At 48.3% G+C, this 19,846-nt stretch overlaps 1 protein-coding gene across 2 annotated transcripts in view; it reads left to right on the forward strand.

Annotated features, from left to right (window-relative positions):
- The window catches only part of LOC144511417 (neutral amino acid transporter B(0)-like), a 61,183-nt gene that overhangs the window by 26,313 nt on the left and 15,024 nt on the right, over positions 1–19,846 (forward strand). For both annotated transcript variants that reach the window (XR_013500819.1, XM_078241752.1), the window contains exons 3-7: positions 1,803–1,892; positions 2,801–2,967; positions 9,944–10,177; positions 13,413–13,607; positions 18,170–18,304. Coding sequence is in view for 1 of the 2 variants with exons in the window: in XM_078241752.1 (XP_078097878.1) it covers positions 1,803–1,892; positions 2,801–2,967; positions 9,944–10,177; positions 13,413–13,607; positions 18,170–18,304 (821 nt within the window). In the remaining variant the exon portion in view is untranslated. The remainder of the gene's footprint in view (positions 1–1,802; positions 1,893–2,800; positions 2,968–9,943; positions 10,178–13,412; positions 13,608–18,169; positions 18,305–19,846) is intronic.

Below are 19,846 nucleotides of genomic sequence, written 5' to 3' on the forward strand. Positions count from 1 at the left end.
TTACATTAACACTGCAATGAAGTTACTGTGAAATTCCCCTAGTCGCCACACTCTGGCACCTGTTCGGGTCGATGCACCCTAACCAGCACATCTTTCGGATTATAGGAGGAAACCCACAGAGCACCCAGAGGAAACCCACTCAGACACGGGGAGAACGTGCAGACTCCACACAGACAGTGACCCAAGCCGGGAATCGAACCCGGGTCCCTGGCGCTGTGAGGCGGCAGTGCTAACCACTGTGCTATCCAAATAGTGCAGGAAGGATCCCTGAGTTGATTATCAGCCTGTTGAATCACGTTACAAACACTCCTTCTGTGGCCAACAAGTGCTGGTGTTGGACTTGAACCCAGAGGTTCTGGTCCAGAGGTAGGGATGCTGTCTACTGTGCCACCAGGCCTCCTGGGGAATTTCTCACTGAAATGGGTCACCAAGATATTTAGTTCTATCAAGCTCGCTACCTCACGGCGATTCAAGAAGAAGACCCTTCACATAGCAATCAACGATAAGCAATGTGTTGCGGTGGTGTAGTGATATTGTCTCTGGACTACTGACCCAGGGTAATGCTCTGGGGACCTGTGTTCGAATCCCACCATAGCAGATGATGAAATTTGAATTCATAGGATCATAGAGTCATTAGAATTCAATAAGAATCTAGAATTAAAAGTCTACCGATGACAGTGAAACCATTGTCGGAAAACCCCATCTGGTTCCCTTTAGGGAAGGAAATCTGCCGTCCTTACCTGGTCTGGCCTACATGTGACTCCAGAGCCACAGCCATGCGGTTGACTCTTAACTGTCCTCTGAAATGGCCGAGTGAGACACTCCGTTCAAGGGGTAATTAGAGATGGGCAATAAATGCTGGTCCAGCCAGCGACGCCCACGTCCCATAAATGAATAAAAAGAAAAATAAAGGTTGCCCTTGCCAGTTATGTCCACAGCCTGGGAATGGGGAAAAATAGGACTGTTAAGGAACTTCAGAGATGGGCAAAAGAAATAAGCCCCCCCCCCCCCCCTCAACTCTTCCACAAGGCTCCGGGCTCTAGATTCCCCAGCCAGGGGAAACAACCTCTGTCTACCCTGCTTCAGAATGTTTAAGTTTCAAATTGGGGTGAGAGAGTTAGAGCACCAGAGGAACATTTCAATAGGATAGATGGACTTTGATAGGAGGGTTCGTGAATGAGAGATGGGATTTGATAAAAGGGTTTATGAATGTGATATGGACTTTGATAGGAGGATTTATGAATGAAAGATGGGCTTTGATAGGAGAGTTTATGAATGATAGCTGGGATTTATAGGAGGGTTTGTGAATGAGCAATGGACTTTGATAGGAGGGTTTGTGAGTACTAATACCATTTCCCAGCACTTGGCGAGAGCCTTGTGTGCCTTGGCATCACCAGTGCAGATCTAAACACTTTTTAAATGTTACGAGGGTCTCTGCCTCCACCACCCTTTTCAGGCAGCGAGTTCCAGACTCCCACCACCCTCTGGGCGAAAAGGTTCTTCCCCACATCCCCTCCAAGCCTCCTGCACCTTGACCTTCAAATCTGTCGCCTCGTCATTGATCCCTCCACCAAGGGGAAAAGCTTCGGCTTTGATAGACAACTTCGTGAATGAGAGGGATGGACTTTGAGAGTTTGGAGAAATGCCATTTCCTCACTCCGTCTACACTGAATAAATCCACCACATCATTGGATAGAACGATTTTGTTTTCCTGAAGAAGGAGTTGATGTTTGATGAAGGTTATTGTGTTGCTGAGGCATTTTCTTTCGAAGACTCATGAATGTATGATATTTTTTCTCCAGTACGCTACAAGTTACAAGATCATCAAAATCACAAAGAACATCACTGACCAGTTTGGAAACGTCAGCGAGAGCATTGAACAAGAATTAAAAGTGAGTGCAAAAGACAGGGCAAATAACACAGAGTCCATACACTTGTATGGGTTTGATTTTTTTTTTGGATTTGATTTATTGTTAGTATTATTATTTAATCATAGAATCATAGAAACCCTACAGTACAGAAAGAGGCCATTCGGCCCATCGAGTCTGCACCGACCACAATCCCACCCAGGCCCTACCCCCAAATCCCTACATATTTACCCACTAATGCCTCTAACCTACGCATCTCAGGACACTAAGGGGCAATTTTTAGCATGGCCAATCAACCTAACCCGCACATCTTTGGACTTTTAATACATTTAATGTATCAGTATACAGTGAAAAGTATTGTTTCTTGCGCGCTATACAGACAAAGCATACCGTTCATAGAGAAGGAAAGGAGAGAGTGCAGAATGTAGTGTTACAGTCATAGCTAGGGTGGAGAGAAAGATCAGCTGAATGCAAGGTGGGTCCATTCAAAAGTCTGACAGCAGCAGGGAAGAAGCTGTTCTTGAGTCGGTTGGTACGTGACCTCAGACTTTTGTATCTTTTACCCGACGGAAGAAGGTGGAAGAGAGAATGTCCGGGGTGCGTGGGATCCTTAATTATGCTGGCTGCTTTGCCGAGGCAACGGGAAGTGTAGACAGAGTCAATGGATGGGAGGCTGGTTTGCGTGATGGATTGGGCTACACTCACAACCCTTTGTAGTTCCTTGCAGTCTTGGGCGGAGCAGGAGCCCATACCAAGCTGTGATACAACCAGAAAGGATGCTTTCTATGGTGCATCTGTAACAGTTGGTGTTTGTAGGAGCTTGCTCTGCACAAATTGGCTGCTGCGTTTCCGACATTTCAGCAGCGGTGACACTTCACTGGCTGTAAATTCTAACCTTTTTCTGTCTTTTCGTGGTCTCTGTTTTTCTCCAGATGCCCGTGGGAAGCAACGTGGACGGTATGAACATCCTGGGGCTGGTTGTCTTTGCTATTGTCTTTGGAATCGCTCTGCGGAAGCTTGGGCCAGAGGGGGAGAACCTGATCCGATTCTTCAGCTCCTTCAACGAGGCCACCATGGTCCTGGTCTCGTGGATCATGTGGTAAGTGGCTCGCTCCGTATCTTGGGTTTCCTCAAGCGCTCGTGTACCACGATGCTGTGGGACTAAAATCTAACTTCCTCGGGAGTGTGTAGTTTGCACAACATGGCTGTGTTTTCACGAGCAGAGCCAAGGATTGGAGAGCTTCGAGTGTCGGGAAGATCAGACCAATCTGGACAACTCTTTCCGCTGCACTAGACCACCAGCACTCGCTATCTGGGCATGGTTTTGGAGGCCCTTTTGCCTGCCAAACCTCAGCACTGTGGTCAGAGGAAATTAGAGTATATATTCTTTTGAATTCAGCTTGGGGATATGGGCGTTAATGGTAAGACCAGCGTATATTGTCCTCGAGAAGGTGGCAGTGAGTTGCCTTAGAATCACAGAGTCCCTACAGTGCAGAAGGAGGCCATTCGGCCCATCGAGTCTGCAATCCCACCCAGGCCCTATCGCCATAACCCCAAGTATTTACCCTGCTAATCCCATGGCTAACTGGCGCATCTTTGGAGTGGGGAGGAAACCGGAGCACCCGGAGGAAACCCACGCAGACACGGGGAGAATGTGCAGAGCACACGCACACGGAATCGAACCTGGGTCCCTGGCGCTGTGAGGCAGCAGTGCCAACCACTGTGCCGCCGTGCCTTCTTGGAACCGCTGCAGCGTGGTGGAGGTGCACCCACAGCACTGTTAGGAAGGCCATTCCAGCAATATGTCCCAAGTTGGCTTGGGCTGTGTGACTTGAGAAAACATGGCGGCGTTCCCAGTGGCGGGGTCTCTATTGCAACTGCTGCCCTTAGGTTGATGAGGTTACGGGGATGGGATGTGCTTGGGGAGAAGCCTTGGTGAGTTGCCTCATCATGTCCTGTAGATGGTACACTGCTGTCATGCTGTGCTGCTATTGAGACTTGGCGTACTATTGGATGCCAGTACTTTTGCCATATTGTTAATTTTTAATGTATGTGTGGTGTATTAACTAGGTCTTCACTTGAGCAAGTATCGACATTTGTTGAACTTGTGATTGAGTTCCGAAAATGTAATATTTTAACTCCACAAATAAATGTATAACTGACTAAAGGTCGGTTCCAGTTCTGTTCTTCAACTGGCATTCTGGGATATAATACAGTAACGACTCTTATTCAGGAGTGGAGGGAGTGATATGCGGACCTGCTTACTGTCAACAGAGTTGTGATTCTGAATTTTATTCCTCAAAGATCTTCAGCATACTCCCCTTTTGATTGTTTGAGATTAATTCACTTGGTGGAGGCTGTATGTATCCTGCAACCATCCCGCTGCCAATACTGCTCATGTGCTTTTTACTCTGATTGTAAACACATTCTACAAAGAGTGGAAAGGCTCTTGGAGCCATGTGCCAACCAGTTGAATTGTTCTCTGTGGGCGCCCCATCCACACACATGTTCAGTCTTCCGTCACACCCACTGCCTACTCTTTGCTAGGGCTTTGGACTTTCAAATGCTCCAACGTGAGCACGGTGGCACAGCGGTTAGCACTGCTGCCCTCACAGCGCCAGGGACCCGGGTTCGATTCCCGGCTTGGGTCACCGTCCGTGTTGGACTCTGCACGTTCTCCCCGTGTCTGCGTGGGTTTCCTCCGGGTGCTCCGGTTTCCTCCCACAATCTGAAAGACGTGCTGGTTAGGTGCATAGGCCGTGCTCAATTCTCCCCCAGTGTACCCGAACAAAGTGTGGCGACTAGGGGATTTTCACAGTGATTTCATTGCGGTGTTAATGTAAGCCAACTTGTGACACTAACCAATAAACTTTATAATGGATTCTACTATTTGCCCTATGACCCAGTGTCAGCGAAGGAATGGTAATATAGTTCCATTGCAGCGTTAATGGAAGCCTACTTGTGACAATAATAATTAAACTTTGAACTTTGGACTTTAAACTTTACTTGTGCCTCATCCAAGTTAACCAATGGCAAGCCTTAATAACATTTTGACTAGAAGGGAAAAACTTTGCATAACATTTGCCAGAAATTCAGCTGTTTTATTTTACTAAAAAGTGCGATCTTTCTTCTGATGTCATAGGCCAAGTTGTTGTTTAAAAAGTGTTCGCTACAGATATCACTAAAAAGACTCTGTTTTTGTCCATCTGTAGTTGTCCTGGGAAGGAATTAGCGGGTGCCGTTCTATATTCGTAGCGACTGTACAACTGAGCGCCTTAAATCCATTGAGAGTCTATTAATTAATGTAACATTCAAACTAGGAGTAGGCCACTCAGTCCCTCGAGCCTGCTCCGCCATTCAATAAGATGATGGCTGATCTGATTGTTGCCTCATATTTATGCCTATTCTCCCCAATAACCTTTCACCCCCCCTTGTAATCAAGAATCTATCTTGCGCTGCCTTAAAAATATTCAAAAACCCTCCTTCTACGAGCCTTTGAGGAAGAGTGTTCCAGAGACTCTCAACCTTACGAGAGAAAAATAAATTCCAATATTCCCATAATCCAATATGAGACTGAGTCCACGTGTAGGCCCAGATTGGGAAAGAGTTGCAGGTTCCTGGCTCAAAAGGATGTTTGTGAACCAGTTGGCTTTTCACAACATTTTTGCTGGGCTGGAAGTGTGGAATGTGTAAGAATGTTTACGGAAGTTTTGACTGGATGGCACCTCCAGGGTCAGAAGTGGTTTTTTAATGTTCTGCGCACGGAGTTTATTTTCGGAAACAGTGACACCACCCGAGTGAAGCCACAGCTCAGAAAGAGCAAAGATAGGAAGCGAGTGTGGCTGAGAGATCTTCAGGACAGTGCGGCCATGCCAAGGGAACCTGGCCGATTAATTTTGGAAATATAGTTTGGACCAGAAAGGTCACATTTAACCCAGCAAGAATGAGGGTGGGGTATCAGTTTGCCAAAATGTTTACGGGCTGCACAGTGGTTAACACTGCTGCCTCTCAGCGCCGGGTTCAATTTCAGCCCCATATCACTGTCTGTGCGGAGTCTGCACATTCTCCCCGTGTCTGCGTGGGTTTCCTCCGGGTGCTCCAGTTTCCTCCCACAGTCTAAAGACGTGCTGGTTAGGGTGCATTGGCCATGTTAAATTCTCCCTCAGTGTACCCGAACAAGCTCCGGAGTGTGGCGACTAGGGGATTTTCACAGTAACTTCATTGCAGTGTGAATGTAAGCCTACTTGTCACTAATAAAAAATAAGCTTTTTTAAAAAATAAACTAAAAATAAGGGCGGCACGGTGGCACAATGGTTAGCACTGCTGTAATACAGCATCAGGGGCCCAGGTTCAATTCTGGCCTCGGGTCGCTGTGTGGAGTTTGCACGTTCTCCCCGTGTCTGCGTGGGTTTGATTCCCGGCTTGGGTCACTGTCTGTGCGGAGTCTGAACATTCTCCCCGTGTCTGCGTGGGTTTCCTCCGGGTGCTCCAGTTTCCTCCCACAGTCCAAAGAGGTGCGGGTTGGGTTGATTGGCCGTGCTAACTTGCCCCTTAGTGTCAGGGAGATTAGCAGGGTAAATATATGGTGTTACAGTGATATGGACTGAGTGGGATGTGGTCGGTACAGACTCGATGGGCCAAATGGCCGCCTCCTGTACTGTAGGGATTCCATGGAAGGGTGTGGTTGTCCTTATCTTGTATGGAATGTGCAGAATAGAAATCCTACCTTGATTCATTCCACTTTATCAGAAGAACCTGTTATTCTGTCCCCCATCTGCTTCCATTTACCTATTCACCTCAACTGATCCCTGTGGTAGCGAGTTCCACATTCTAACCATTCTCTGGTTGAAGTTGTTCTGAATTCCTCATTGGGAATAAAATCCTACCCCTTGTGGGTTGGATTCATTGGTGACCGCCTTGTTTTTGGCCCATACTTTTAGACAACAAAAAACTGAATAATGACTGGTTTGAAAGTGTACATTGCAGGAAATAACAGAAGTGGCCACTAGACCAAAGAGGAGGCGATGGCCTAGTGGTATTATCGCTAGACTATTAATCAGAAACTCAGCTAATGTTCTGGGGACCTGGGTTCGAATCCCGCCACGGCAGGTGGTGGAATTTGAATTCAATAAAAAATATCTGGAATTAAGAATCCACTGATAACCATGAAACCATTGTCGGAAAAACCCATCTGGTTCACCAATGTCCCTTTAGGGAAGGAAATCTGTCGTCCTTACCCGGTCTGGCCTACATGTGACTCCAGAGCCACAGAAATGTTGTTGACTCTCAAATGGCCTAGCCAGCCACTCAGTTGTATCAATTGCTCAAGAAGACAACTCACCACCACATTCTCAACTGGGGAAGGGCAATAAATGCTGGCCAGCCAGCAACGCCCATGTCCGATGAATGAATAATTTTCAAAAAACAACACATCACAGAAACAGGTCCTTTGGCCCATCAAGCCTGAGCTGAGACATGCACCTTTCTAAACTAAAGTCCAATAGGTTATTTGGTATCACGAGCTTTTGGTTCCTTCATCAGGTGAGTGGAGAGTTGAGTTCACAAACACGGCACATATTAACACAAACTCAATTACAAGATAATGGTTGGAATACGAGTCTTAACAGGTAATCAAGTCTTTACAGGTACAGACAATGCGAGTGGAGAGAGGGTTAATCACAGGTTAAAGAGATGTGAATTGTCTCCAGCCAGGACAGTTAGTGAGATTTTGCAAACCCAGGCCAAATGGTGGGGGTTACAGATAGAAACATAGAAAAACTACAGCACGAAACAGGTCCTTCGGCCCCACAAGTTGTGCCGAACATATCCCTACCTTTTAGGCCTACTATAACCCTCCATCCTAATAGAAACAGTGATAACACTAATAGTGTGACATGAACCAAATAAATCTGTTGGACTTTAACCTGGTGTTGTGAGACTTCTTATTGTGCCCACCCCAGTCCAACACCGGCATCTCCACATCATAAACTAAAGGCCTTTTGCCTCTATGCGGTCCGTATCCCTCTATTCCCTGCCTATTGATGTATCTGTTAAGATGCTTCTTAAATGTTGTTATTGTTGTATCTGCTTCTACCTCCTCTGGCAGCGCATTCCGGGCATTTATCACCCTTTGTGTGGGAAAAGAAAATGCCTCTCACATCTCCTTTAAAATTTCCCCCCTTTTAAAATTAACTCTATGTCCCTCTACTAATTGACATTTCTACCCTGGGGGAAAAAGACTGACTATCTATTCTATCCACGCCTCCCATCATTTTGCAAACTTCTATCAGGCTGCCCCACAGTCTCTGATGTTTAGGTGAAAACAAACCAGGTTTGACCAATCTCTCTTCCCAGCACTCAAGATCATAGAATCCTACAGTGCAGAAAGAGGCCATTCGGCCCATCGGGTCTGCACCGACCACAATCCCACCCAGGCCCTACCCCCATATCCCTACATATTTTATCCACTAATCCCTCTAACCTACACATCTCAGGGGGAAACTAAGGGGCAATTTTAGCATGGCCAATCAACCTAACCCGCACATCTTTGGACTGTGGGAGGAAACCGGAGCACCCGGAGGAAACCCACGCAGACACGAGGAGAATGTGCAAACTCCACACAGACAGTGACCCGAGCCGGGAATCGAACCCAGGTCCCTGGAGCTGTGAGGCAGCAGTGCTAACCACTGTGCTACCGTGCCGTGGTACCAATTATTTTTCAGAGCTGTTTATTATTTTGGTTCCTTTATATCTGACCATTTTTATTATTGTTTGTTTATTTATTAATGTCACAAGTAGGCTTACATTAACACTGTAATGAAGTTACGGTGAAAATCCCCTAGTCGCCACACTCCAGCGCCTGTTCGAGTACACTGAGGGAGAATTTAGCACGGCCAATGCACCCTAACCAGTGCATCTTTCGGGCTGTGGGAAGAAGCCAGAGCACCCGGAGGAATCCACCTAATCCACACCTCTTTGGACACTAAGGGGCAATTTAGCATGGCCAATCAACCTACCCTGCACATCTTTGGACTGTGGGAGGAAACCGGAGCACCCGGAGGAAACCCACGCAGACACGGGGAGAACGTGCAGACTCCACACAGACAGTGACCCAAGCCGGGAATCGAACCCGGCTCCCTGGCGCTGTGAGGCAGCAGTGCTAACCACTGTGCCACCGTGCCATGGCTCAATCAGTGATTTCATAGAAGAACTCTCATAGAAACCCTACAGTGCAGAAGGCCATTCGGCCCATTGAGTCTGCACCGGCAACAACCCCACCCAGGCCCTATCCACGTCACCCCACATATTTACCCTGCTAATCCCTCTAACCTACACATCCTGGGACACCAAGGGGCAATTTAGCTTGACCAATCAACCTAACCCGCACATCTTTGGAGTGTGGGAGGAAACCGGAGCACCTGGAGGAAACCCACGCAGACACGGGGAGAACGTGCAGACTCCACACAGACAGTGACCCAAATCGGGAATCGAACCCGGGTCCCTGGCGCTGTGAGGCAGCAGTGCTAACCCACTGTGCTACCCAGCAACTCTGGAATTTCCTCCCTAAATCGTTGTACCTCTCCTTCTAAAAAGCAAAACGTTTTAACATTTATTTATTAGTCACAAGTAAGGCTTACATTAACACTGCAATGAAGTTACTGTGAGATTCCCCTAGTCGCCACACTCCAGCGCCTGTTCAGGTCAATGCAACCTAACCAGCACGTCTTTCAGACTCTGGGAGGAAACCGGAGCACCCGGAGGAAATCCACGCAGACACGGGGAGAACATGCAGACTCCGCACAGAGAGTGACCCAAACTGGGAATCGAACCCGGGCCCCTGGAGCTGTGAGGCAGCAGCACTAACCACTGTTCCGTGGCTCGATCAGTGATTTCGTGGAAGAACTCTCATGGAGAGCCCATTTGAGTGGTTAATTAAAGGTCATTTAACTCTGTCTCTGGTCTGTGTTCACTGTAATTGTTACAATTCAAAGAGAGCGGCTGAGCTTGGAGGCAGTCCCGAGCACCGGCCTAACCTCAGTAGCTGTTTGAGTAATGTGATACTCTTTCCCCGTCAGGTATGCACCTTTTGGTATCATGTTCCTCGTCGCTGGGAAGATTGTGGAGATGGAAAATGTCCTCCTGCTCTTCACCAGCCTTGGGAAGTACATCTGTTGCTGCATTGTGGGGCACATCATCCACGGGTTAATCGTCCTGCCTCTCATCTACTTTGTCTTCACTCGTAAAAACCCTTACAGCTTCTTGTGGGGCATTTTCACAGCCCTGGCTACTGCCTTCGGAACTGCGTCCAGGTAGGTTGAGTGAGTGAGGGATTATTTCTTTTTTCCCTTCTTTTGTCCCCCTTTAAAAGTGTCCTGACGTGCTGTGCAGCTAGCGGTATTTATTTGATATGCAAATACTGTGAGGATGTAGGAAACGCAGCAGCCAATTTGCAAACGCCAGCAAACAGCAAAGCGATAAAGGGCAGATAATCTGTTAATAGAACATTACAACGCAGTACAGGCCCTTCGGCCCTCGATGTTGCGCCGACCAGTGAAACCAATCTAAAGCCCATCTAACCTACACTATTCCAATATCATCCATATGTTTATCCAATGACCATTTAAATGCCCTTAATGTTGGCGAGTCCACGACTGCTGCAGGCAGGGCATTCCACCCACTTACTACTCTCTGAGTGAAGAACCTACCTCTGACATCTGTCCTATATCTCTCACCCCTCAATTTAAAGCTATGTCCCCTCGTGCTGGCTATCACCATCCGAGGAAAAAGGCTCTCACTATCCACCCTATCTAATGGTGCAGAAAGAGGCCATTTGGCCCATCGAGTTGAGGGATAAATATTGGGCGCTGTTCTTTTGAATTGGTTCTTTTTAGTCCGCTGAAGAGAATAGGTACGCGCATACACATTAGGAGCAGGAGTAGGCCACTCTGCCCCTCTAATCTGCTCCGCCATTCACTAAAGTCGTGGCTGATCTGGTTATAACCTCAACCCCCCACCAGCCTACCCTTGATAACCCTTGCTTGTCAAGAATCTATCCATCTCTGCCTTTAAAAAAATTATTCAAAGACTCTGCCTCCATTACCTTTTCAGGAAAAGAGTTCCAAAGGTTCACAATCTTAAAGAGAAAAAAAATACCCCAATCTCTGGGTGACCCCCTATTTTTGAACAGTGGCCCCTAGTTTCCCTGTGTCTGCGTGGGTTTCCTCCGGATACTTTGGTTTCCTCTCACTGTCCGAAAGATGTGCGAGTTAGGTTGATTGGCCATGCTAAATTCATAGAATCATAGAAACCCTACAGTGCAGAAAGAGGCCATTTGGCCCATCGAGTCTGCACCGACCACAATCCCACCCAGGCCCTACCCCCATATCTCTACATATTTACCCACTAATCCCTCTAACCTACGCATCTCAGGACTCTAAGGGGCAATTTTTAGCATGGCCAATCAACCTAACCCGCACATCTTTGGACTGTGGGAGGAAACCGGAGCACCCGGATGAAACCCACGCAGACACTGGGAGAATGTGCAGACTCCACACAGACAGTGACCCAAGCCGGGAATCGAACCCAGGTCCCTGGAGCTGTGAAACAGCAGTGCTAACCACTGTGCTACCGTGCCGCCCATGTCACGGTAATTTAAATAAATTGCCCCTTAGTGTCCTGGGATGCGTAGGTTAGAGGGAGTAGTGGGGTAGATTTGTAGGGTTACGGGGATAGGGCCTAGGTGGGATTGTTGTCGGTGCAGACTCGATGGGGCGAATGGCCTCCTTCTGCACTGTAGGGATTCTATGCAGACACAGGAAAGAACATAAGAAATAGGAGCAGGAGTAGGCCATCTGGCCCTTCGAGCCTGCCCCGCCATTCAACAAGATCATGGCTGATCTGAAGCGAATCAGTTCCACTTACCCGCCTGCTCCCCATATCCCCTAATTCCCTTATCGATCAGAAAACTATCTACCCGTGATTTAAACATATTCAACGAGGAAGCCTCCACCACTTCAATGGGCAGAGAATTCCAGAGATTCACTACCCTCTGAGAGAAGAAGTTCCCCCTCAACTCTGTTCTGAACCGCCCCCCCCCCCTTATTTTGAGGCTGTGCCCTCTAGTTCTGGTTTCCCTTCTAAGTGGAAAGAATCTCTCCACCTCTACCCTATCCAGCCCCTTCATTATCTTATATGTCTCTATAAGATCACCCCTCATCCTTCTAAACTCCAACGGGTACAGACCCAATCTGTTGGGCAAACTCCACACAGACAGTCACCCAAGGCTGGAATTGAACCTGGCTCCCTGGCGCTGTGATGCAGCAGTGCTAACCACTGTGCCACCGTGCCCCACCTTCTCGGGAGTGGATTTGAACCCACAACCTTCTGACTCAGAGAGTGCAACGCACTGAGCCACGGCTGGGGAATGGTTGAGGACTCTGCGTCTGTACTCGTTGGAGTTTAGAAGGATGAGGGGGGATCTTATTGAAACTTACAGGATACTGCGAGGTCTGGATAGAGTGGACGTGGAGAGGATGTTTCCACTAGTAGGAAAAACTAGAACCAGAGGGCACAGCCTCAGGCTAAAGGGACGATCCTTTAAAACAGAGATGAGGAGGAATTTCTTCAGCCAGAGAGTGGTGAATCTGTGGAACTCTTTGCCGCAGAAGGGTCTGGAGGCCGGGTCATTGAGTGTCTTTAAGACAGAGATAGATAGGTTCTTGATTAATAAGGGAATCAGGGGTTATGGGGAAAAGGCAGGAGAATGGAGATGAGAAAAATATCAACCATGATTGAATGGTGGAGCAGATTCGATGGGTTGAGTGCAGTTGTATAGAACGTTGGTTCGGCAGCATTTGGAATACTGCGTCCAGTTCTGGTCGCCGCACTACTAGAAGGACGTGGAGGCTTTAGAGAGAGTGCAGAGAAGGTTTACCAGGATGTTGCCTGGTATGGAAGGGCTTAGTTATGAGGAGAGATTGGGTAAACTGGGGTTGTTCTCACTGGAAAGACGGAGGATGAGGGGTGACCTAATAGAGGTGTATAAAATTATGAAAGGCATAGATAGGGTGAACGGTGGGAAGCTTTTTCCCAGGTCGGTGGTGACGTTCACGAGGGGTCATAGGTTCAAGGTGAGGGGGGGGACGTTTAACACGGATATCAGAAGGACGTATTTTACACAGAGGGTGGTGGGGCCTGGAATGCGCTGCCGGGCAAGGTGGTGGAGGCGGACACACTGGGAACGTTTAAGACTTATCTAGATAGCCACATGAACGGAGTGGGAATGGAGGGATACAAAAGAATGGTCTAGTTTGGACCAGGGAGCGGCACGGGCTTGGAGGGCCGAAGGGCCTGTTCCTGTGCTGTATTGTTCTTTGAGTGGCCTAATTCTGCTCCTGTGTCTTGTGGCTGATGTTGTGCTGAGGTCAGATGGAGTTTCATCGCTTGATGGTTGTATTTTTAATGGAATTTTCTGTCTCTCCCGCCCTCACTCCTTCCCCACCTCCCCGTCTCTCGCTTTCTCGCACTCCTCCTCCTGCCCCCCAGCTCTGCCTCGCTTCCCCTCATGATGAAGTGCGTGGAGGAAAATAATGGCGTCAGCAAACAAATCAGCCGCTTCATCCTGCCCATTGGTGCGACGGTTAACATGGACGGTGCTGCCCTTTTCCAGTGTGTCGCTGCGGTGTTCATCGCCCAGCTCAACAACGTCTCGCTCAACTTCGTCCAGATCATCACCATACTGTGAGTGTTCACTTTTCAGAAAATCCTTCCAGGTGAATTGTCACAATTTGCAATGCACCGCCTGAAAGGGCCAATTCTTTAACAGCATTCAGAAGGATAAATACTTGAGCAACATTTCTGGGGGCTTTGAGGGAAAGAACAGTGGAATGGGAATCATTGGCTAGCTCTTTCAAATAGGCGCGATGGGCTGAATGGCCTCCTCCTGGGCTGTATGTTTCTAAAGTAGGATATATACTAGATTTGACTTATTATTCTCACGTGTATTAACATATCCGCTTATGAGGATAGGCTGAGGGAGCTCGGTCTTTTCTCCTTGGAGAGACGAAGGATGAGAGGAGACCTAATAGAGGTATATAAGATGTTGAGAGGCATAGATCGGGTGGACTCTCAGAGGCTTTTTCCCAGGGTGGAAATGTCTGCTACGAGAGGACACAGGTTTAAGGTGCTGGGGGGGTAGGTACAGGGGAGATGTTAGGGGGAAGTTTTTCACACAGAGGGTGGTGGACGAGTGGAATCGGCTGCCGTCAGTGGTGGTGGAGGCGAACTCAATAGGGTCTTTTAAGAGACTCCTGGATGAGTACATGGAGCGTAATGGGATGGAGGGTTATAGGTAGGTCTAGAAGGTAGGGATGTGTTCGGCACAACTTGTGGGCCGAAGGGCCTGTTTGTGCTGTAGTTTTTCGATGTTTCGATACAGTGAAAATGTAGCCAAGTTCTGCATATATGGGGCAGCACATTGCTTAGCACTGCTGCCTCACAGCTCCAGGGACCCGGGTTCGATTCCCGGCTCGGGTCACTGTCTTAGTGGAGTTTGCACGTTCTCCCCGTTGTCTGCGTGGGTTTGCTCCGGGTGCTCCGGTTTCCTCCCACAGTCCGAAGATGTGCGGGTTAGGTGGATGCTAAATTAACCATCAGTATCCCGGGATGTGATAGGTTAGAGGGATTAGCAGGGTAACTTAGCGGGGGGGGTAGGGCCTGGGTGGGATTGTTGTCGGTACAGACTCAATGGGCCGAATGGCCTCCTTCTGCACTGTAAGGTTTCTATGAGGACGGCCTCAACCGGGATCTTGGGTTAATATCACGCTACCTGTGACCCCACCACCATTTTGGCCTGGGGTTGCAAAATCTTTCCATCTTGTAATTGAGTCTGTGTCTATATCAGCCCTGTTTGTGAACCCAACTCTCCACTCACCTGATGAAGGAGCAGCGCTCCGAAAGCTCGTGCTGCCAAATATACCTGTTGGACTTTAACCTGGTGTTGTGAGACTTCTTACCATACAATGAAAAGTATTGTTTCTTGCGCACTATACAGACAGAGCATACCATTCATAGAGAAGGAAAGGAGAGAGTGCAGAATGTAGTGTTACAGTCATAGCTAGGGTGTGGAGAAAGAGCAACTTAATGCGAGGTAGGTCCATTCAAAAGTCTGATGGCAGCAGGGAAGAAGCTGTATATAGTGATGTAGAGGAAAATCGCTTACCAGTCCACTGCAGGGAGGGAATGATGTGGAGTTGCCAACGTTGGACTGGGGTGGGGTGGGCACAGTAAGTAGTCTCACAACACCAGGTTAAAGTCCAGCAGGTTTATTTGGTAGCACGAGCTTTCGGAGCACTGCTCCTTCATCAGGTGAGTGAAGAGTTTGGTTTCACAAAACAGGGCATATATAGACACAAACTCAATTACAAGATAATGGTTGGAATGCGAGTCTTTACAGGTAATCAAGTCTTAAAGGTACAGACAATGTGAGTGGAGAGAGGGTTAAGCACAGATTAAAGAGATGTGTATTGTCTCCAGCCAGGACAGTTAGTGAGATTTTGCAAGCCCAGGCAAGTCGTGGGGGTTACAGATAGTGTGACATGAACCCAAGGTCCCGGTTGAGGCCGTCCTCACGTGTGCGGAACTTGGCTATCAGTTTCTGCTCGGCGATTCTGCGCTGTCGTGAAGGTCGCCTTGGAGAACGGGAACGCAGGGAAGGAAGGTGTTGATAGCTGAGCTGATCCAGGGTTAAGGCCCTCAGCGTTGGACAACTGGGGTTTGAAATGGGGCTGAAATTAGGCGAATTATGGTGGTGTGCACAGCCTAAAGGAAACATTCTGTACACTGCACTCCTGTTTCTCTTGGACCATTCGCTATACGCCTCCCCATTACTTCCTCAACAACAACAACAACTTGCATTTATAGAGCACCTTTAATGAGCATTGCTGAGGTCTCTGCGATCCCCGATTTTAATTGTCCCACCATTGGTGACGCTACCTTCTACCTATGTGCTCTAGAATTCCTTCCTTAAATCCTTTTACTTCTCTCTCTCCAGCTTCTTAAAACACCCCTCAGAACCTAACTGTTTGACCAAGCTTTTGATCAATGTCCCAATGTCTCCGAGTGTTGACTCAATATCGGGTTTTGTTGGGTAACACTCCCGCAAAGTGTGTTGAACCACGTTAAGGGTGCTATATAAATGCAAGTTATTGTTGAGGCTGGTTAATGAATTTCAGTAAAGAACTTGCATTACTATAGCACCGTTCATGATCTCTCAACGCCCAAAAGTACTTCACAGCCAATAAAGTGTTTCTGAAGTGTAATCGCAGGGCGAGAGAGATGGAAAAAGCTTATCAAAAACTAGTAAATCTGAAATATGTGCTTGAAAAATGTGGGCAAAAAGTGTTTGTTTACATTAGTCGGTCAAACCCTAGATGTCAATAGTCACACCTCACTTTTATCATTTCCATTGACTCCTGACAGGAAGAGGCCATTCGGCCCATTGAATCTGCACCGACTCTCTGACAGAGCATCTTATCCAGGCTCCCCCATCCCGTAACCCTGTGCATTTACTGTGGCCAATCCACCTAACCTGCACATCTTTGGACACTAAGGGGCAATTTAGCATGGCCAATCCGCCTAACCTGTGGGAGGAAACCGGAGGAAACCCACACAAACATGGGGAGAACGTGCAAACTCCGCACAGTGGCCTAAGGCCAGAATCAAACCTAGGTTCCTGTGTGACAGCAGTGCTAACCACTGTGCCTCCCATTTTTTTTGAACTTGGCAAACCTTCAAACTTCTTAGCATGCGCGACACCCTTTCCCTCCTCTCCAGTCTGTACAAGGCTGGAGGATCTCTGCCCTCGGGCAACTGGGGATGGGCAATAAATGTTGGCCCAGCCAGCGACGCCCATGTCCCATGAATAAATGAAAAAAATACTGGTTTACCCAATGTCCCATCGGATGGAAGCTAGTCTTCCTTAGCGAATCCTAGGGGATTTTCACAGTAACTTCATTGCAATGTTAATGTAAGCCTACGTGTGACTCTAATAAATAAAATGAACTAAACAATCTGGGCACATAGAAACCCTACAGTGCAGAAAGAGGCCATTTGGCCCATCGAGTCTGCACCGACCACAATCCCACCCAGGCCCTATCCCCCCGTATCCCTACATATTTACCTGCTAATCCCTCTAACCCTCATATTTACCCACTAATCCCTCTAATCTATACATCCCGGGACACTAAGGGGCAATTTAGCTTGGCCAATCAACCTAACCCGCACATCTTTAGACTGTGGGAGGAAACCGGAGCACCTGGAGGAAACCCACGCAGACACGGGGAGAATGTGCAAACTCCGCACAAACAGTGACCCGAGCCGGGAATCGAACCCAGGTCCCTGGAGCTGTGAAGCAGCAGTGCTAACCCACTGTGCTACCGTGCCGCTTGACTCTAGACCCATGTCAAACCTCTTGGTCTGGCAAGCCATTCAGATACATTAAAGAACAAAGAAAGTTACAGCACAGGAACAGGCCCTTCGGCCCTCCAAGCCTGCACCGACCATGCTGCCCCGACTGAACTAAAACCCCCGATCCCTCCATTCCAATCCTATTCATGTATTTGTCCAGGTGCCCCTTAAAAGTCACTATCGTTTTTGCTTCCACTACCTCCCCCCGGCAGTGAGTTCCAGGCACCCACCACTCTCTGTTTAAAAAAAAAACTTGCCTTGTACATCTCCTTTAAACCTTGTCCCTCACACCTTAGACCTACGCAACACTGCAATGAAGTAACTGTGAAAATCCCCTAGTCGCTACACTCCGGCGCCTCTTCGGGTACACTGAGGGAGAATTTAGCACGGCCAATCCACCTAACCTGCACGTCTTTCGGACTGTGGGAGGAAACTGGAGCAGCTGGAGGAAACCCACGCATGACCATGAAACCATTGTCGATTGTCGGAAAAATCCTTCTGGTTCACCGATGCCCTTTGGGGAAGGAAATCTGCCGTCCTCACCCGGTCTGGCCTACATGTGACTCCAGAGCCACAGCAATGTGGTTGACTCTCCACTGCCCTCCAAGGGCAGCGAGGGATGGGCAATAAATGCTGGGCCAGCCGGCGACGCCCATGTCCCATGAATAAATAAAAGAAATACTAGTTTAACCAATATCCCAATCTGGAGAAGGCGGCTCACTTTCCCATATCCTCCTCATCCAGGTTGGGAAACGCATTTGGTTTGGGACTGGAGGTCCCAGTTCCCTTGCATTTACCGTCCTGTCGTTCTAAACTTGCCGATCTTTGTTTGACAGAGTAACTGCCACTGCTTCGAGTGTTGGAGCTGCTGGGATTCCTGCGGGAGGTGTGCTGACGCTCGCCATCATCTTGGAGGCTGTGGGGCTGCCCACACAAGAGATCTCTCTAGTCCTTGCTGTTGATTGGCTAGTGTAAGTAGCCTTTTTTTTAAAGTTCTTTCGCGCTCTGCTTTGGCATATTGGATATTCTTTTATTAAATCATTCAACCATGGGATGTGGGTGTCGTTGGTTATTTATTGTCCATCCCTAATTGCCCTTGAGAATCATAGCATCCCTATAGTGCAGAAGGAGGCCATTCGGCCCATCGAGTCTGCACCGACCACAATCCCACCCAGGCCCTATCCCCATAACTCCACATATTCTCCCTGCTAATCCCCCAATTTAGCATGGCCAATCCACCTAACCCACACATCTTTGGAGGAGATGGTGGTGAGCTCCCTCCTTGAACCACTGCAGTCCTTGAGGACTGGTACACCCATGGTGCTGTTAGAGAGGGAGCTCGAGCATTCTGACCCAGCTACAGTGAGGGAACGGTGTTATAGTTTCAACTCGGGATGGTGTATGGCTTGGAGGGGGATTTGCAAGTGGCGGTGTTCCCATGCATCTGCTGCCCTTGTCCTTCTAGTTGGTACAGATCGTGGGGTTTGGAAGGCGCTATTGTGGGAGGCTTGACAAGTTACTGCAGTGCATTTTTGTAGATGGTACACATTGCTGCCACTGCGTCGGTTGGTGGTGGAGGAAGTGAATGTTGAAGGTGGTAGATGGGGTGCCAATCAAGCGGGGCTGCTTTGTCCTGGATGGTGTTGAGCTTCTTGAGTGTTGTTGGAGCTGCACCCATCCAGGCAAGTGGGGAGTATTCCATCACACTCCTGACTTGTGCCTTGTAGATGGCAAAAATGCTTTGGGGAGTAAGGAGATGAGTTATTCACCGCAGGATCCCTAGTCTTTGACCTGTTCTTGTAGCCACAATATTTATATGGCTGGGTCCGGTTCAATTTCTGGTCAGTGGTAGTCCCTAGGATGTTGATAGTGGGAGATTCAGTGATAGTTATGGCATTGAATGTCGAGGGGCGATTGTTAGATTCTCTCTGTTGGAGGTGGGCACTGCCTGGCACTTGTGTGGCAGAATTGTTATTTACCACATTAGCCCAAGCCTGGATAGTGCGCAGGGGTTGCTGCATTTGGGCATGGACAGAATTCCCAGCCTCTGACCTGCTCTTGTAGCCATGATGTGGAGATGCCGGCGTTGGACTGGGGTAAGCACAGGTTAAAGTCTAACAAGTTTATTTGGTAGCACAAGCTTTCGGAGTGTCACTCCTTCTTCAGGTGAGTGAGGAGTTGTGTACACAAACAGGGCATGTATAGACACAAACCCAATTTACAAGATAATGGTTGGAATGCGAGTCTTTACAGGTAATCAAGTCTCAAAGGTACAGACAATGTGAGTGGAGAGGGGGTTAAGCACAGGTTAAAGAGATGTGTATTGTCTCCAGCCAGGACAGTTAGTGAGATTTTGCAAGCCCAGGGCAAGTCTTGGGGGGGGTACAGATAGTGTGACATGAACCCAAGATCCCGGTTGAGGCCGTCCGCATGTGGTGCAGAACTTGGCTATATAGCACTGAGTCCTACTTGCCCCCTCGCTTCCCCCCCCTCTGACTGACATGGCATAGGGG

Source organism: Mustelus asterias, chromosome 24, assembly GCF_964213995.1.
Source record: "Mustelus asterias chromosome 24, sMusAst1.hap1.1, whole genome shotgun sequence".
In the NCBI taxonomy this organism is placed as follows: domain Eukaryota; kingdom Metazoa; phylum Chordata; class Chondrichthyes; order Carcharhiniformes; family Triakidae; genus Mustelus; species Mustelus asterias.